The sequence below is a fragment of the Atta colombica genome, unplaced genomic scaffold (assembly GCF_001594045.1).
Source record: "Atta colombica isolate Treedump-2 unplaced genomic scaffold, Acol1.0 scaffold135, whole genome shotgun sequence".
Taxonomy (NCBI): domain Eukaryota; kingdom Metazoa; phylum Arthropoda; class Insecta; order Hymenoptera; family Formicidae; genus Atta; species Atta colombica.
Window position 1 is genome coordinate 915,547 of NW_017259223.1, and position 2,431 is coordinate 917,977.

Genomic DNA, 2,431 nt, shown 5'->3' on the forward strand with positions numbered 1-2,431 from the left:
TAATATAATTATACATTGGTAAAACCAATCACATTAAAGAATTTTATAACAGTTGCAAGGCTACTTTTTCTGTTGACGCATATTATTGCAATACTTACTCTCGTCCTGACAAATAAAAGTCCATAACCACACTGTAGCAAGGGTAGCTGTACTCGTCATAGCTGCTATTTGCCATGGCTCTTTATTTTCAAATATATGATTTATGGCTCTTGGTATAGTATCCACACGAAAATGCATATTTTTCTGAAAGTATATCATTAAATAACATTAATATGATATATGTTAATGTGACATGAAATATCACTTTGAACAAACATTAACTGAAACGCTTGTCACATCAAACCTGTAGACTGTAGAAGTGTAAAGACTTTGAACTTGATTAAAGATCCATGACTGATAATCGCTTAAATAATTTCATTACTCACCTGAATTTCAACACTGTTAGCGACACGAATAACTCGTAATTTCTATTAAATAGAATGACTCAGCACTTTCCACGTATTTCCACTTCCGAGATAACGCTACTGAGTGCTCACAACGATAACACGTACTCCAGGCACAAAATCTTTTAAAACGTCAACACATCAAACACATATTGGACTGCTAGATCGGTGAGACTGACGTGGACTGGCAAGCTGTTGATCTCACGACTCACCGATTCACAATTCGGACCGTATCCGCATTGAAACTTAAAAGACCTCTCTCGCGCTAACGCCCTCTCGGCAAACATTGTGCTACGATAAGGAGAGAGAAAGAGGGAGAGTTTGGCGGGAAAGGGAGGGAGGATAGATACATAAAGTGTTTATTACGATTCTAAGTCCTCCAAGAATCAATGAATAAAATATTACAACGATGAAAAGATAAAATATATAAATTATATTATTAATTATATATTGTGTATATTATTAATATTATATATAATTAATTATATATTATAATTTGATACAATAAGAAAATTGAGAATGTATTTTAAAGGTATAATTTTTACAGTATAATTAAGAAAAAGAAACAAAGAAAATAACAAAGTAACAAAGATTACAATTTAAGATTTGAAGAGAAAAGAAACAACACACACAGAGAGGAGCGATTAAATATAGATGCAAAGTTAAATGAAATATTGAATATTAATGCAAAATGAAAAGGTCAATGAATCTCCGAGATATTGAAAAATTGATACTTCGCAACACATCAAATAAGCCGAATTAAATATTCTTCGAAATATATAAGGTGTTTAGTAATTCTATCAACAACGCTCGTGAGCAGATAGCGCGGATTAAACTAACAAAGAGTCAAAAAGTTCTGTATTTTATAATTTTCGTAATATTAAGTTATAATATTATTTTCGAGATATTAATTTTTAAAGATCGCTGAATAAACGCGTACAATCCTCCCGTTTCGATCACGCCGTCAAATGCACGCCCATTGACTTTTAGTCGCTAGACGTGATGTTGTGATTACAAGCAGCAGTAATTTATTACAAGCAGCACAGTGATGAAAGGAAATAATTTTCTGTATTTAACGATTATAGTATATGGCCGATGGATGTGCATTTGGCAGTGAGCTCTATGGACGGTATTCATAGTCCGTTCTTATTTTAAAATCATCTTAAATAATGTTTTAAGATGCTAATACAGTTCTCTTATTGGTTCAAACATCTTAAAACCATACTTAAGACGATCTTGAATATAAAATCTGACATCTGACCTATTGCCGGTATTCATAGTCGGATCTTATATCTAAGACCGTCTTAAATAGTCTTAAGATGTCATGAAACAATCAGAAGCCGGTATTCATAGTTAAATTTTAATATTCAAGATTGTCTTAAGTATTACAGTCTTAAAAAGTCATGAACCAATTAGAGAGTATTAATTAGAGAGTATTAATGTTTTAAAACATTGCTTAAGACAATCTTAAAATAAGAACGGACTGTGAATACTGATTATGAATTAAAGTTCAGGTAACACTGGGAATCTAAAAAGAATTCTTTTTTCATTCCCAACTTATGAAATGAATTCTTTTTCTATTCTATTTCTGTTAAAAACTGAAAGTATTCCTAAAGGTCCCAAAAGAATTTACTTTTATGTCATCAATTATGAATTCTTTTTTGGATTCAAAAGATATCCTTTTTTAGTCGCAATAAAACCGAAATAACTTTTAAATAATACTCTAATGGAGTTCTAAAGCTATTCATTTTATGCTCGTTTTATTTGAATTGGAAAATTAAATAGGTTGGGATTATGGAATGCTCCGAAATCAAAATTAATTAAAATATATTTTGTGACAAAAATGTTTTAACAAAAAAAATGTTTTAAAATTTAAATCAGTTGTTAAAAATATATACATATATTATACGTTTCTTCGTATTGTCATATTTTTTGCCGCAGCACATATTTTTATTAATTTATATTTCTTAATTTTGTATAAGAATAAG

General features: G+C 30.1%; 1 protein-coding gene across 5 annotated transcripts in view; it reads right to left on the bottom strand.

Moving 5' to 3' along the window:
* Nucleotides 1-638, bottom strand: part of LOC108684487 (sphingosine-1-phosphate lyase) — a 2,824-nt gene extending 2,186 nt beyond the window's left edge. The window contains exons 1-2 of one of the 5 annotated variants that reach the window (XM_018188830.1): nt 426-638; nt 99-243 (exon numbers count right to left, since the gene is read on the bottom strand). In XM_018188830.1, the coding sequence (XP_018044319.1) occupies nt 99-237 (139 nt within the window). In that variant the 5' untranslated portion in view covers nt 238-243; nt 426-638. Of the gene's footprint in view, nt 1-98; nt 244-315; nt 395-425 lie in introns of those variants that run through there. The other 4 variants (XM_018188833.1, XM_018188831.1, XM_018188832.1 and 1 more) reach the window with 4 other exon arrangements.
* Between the last annotated feature and the right edge of the window lie 1,793 nt (nt 639-2,431).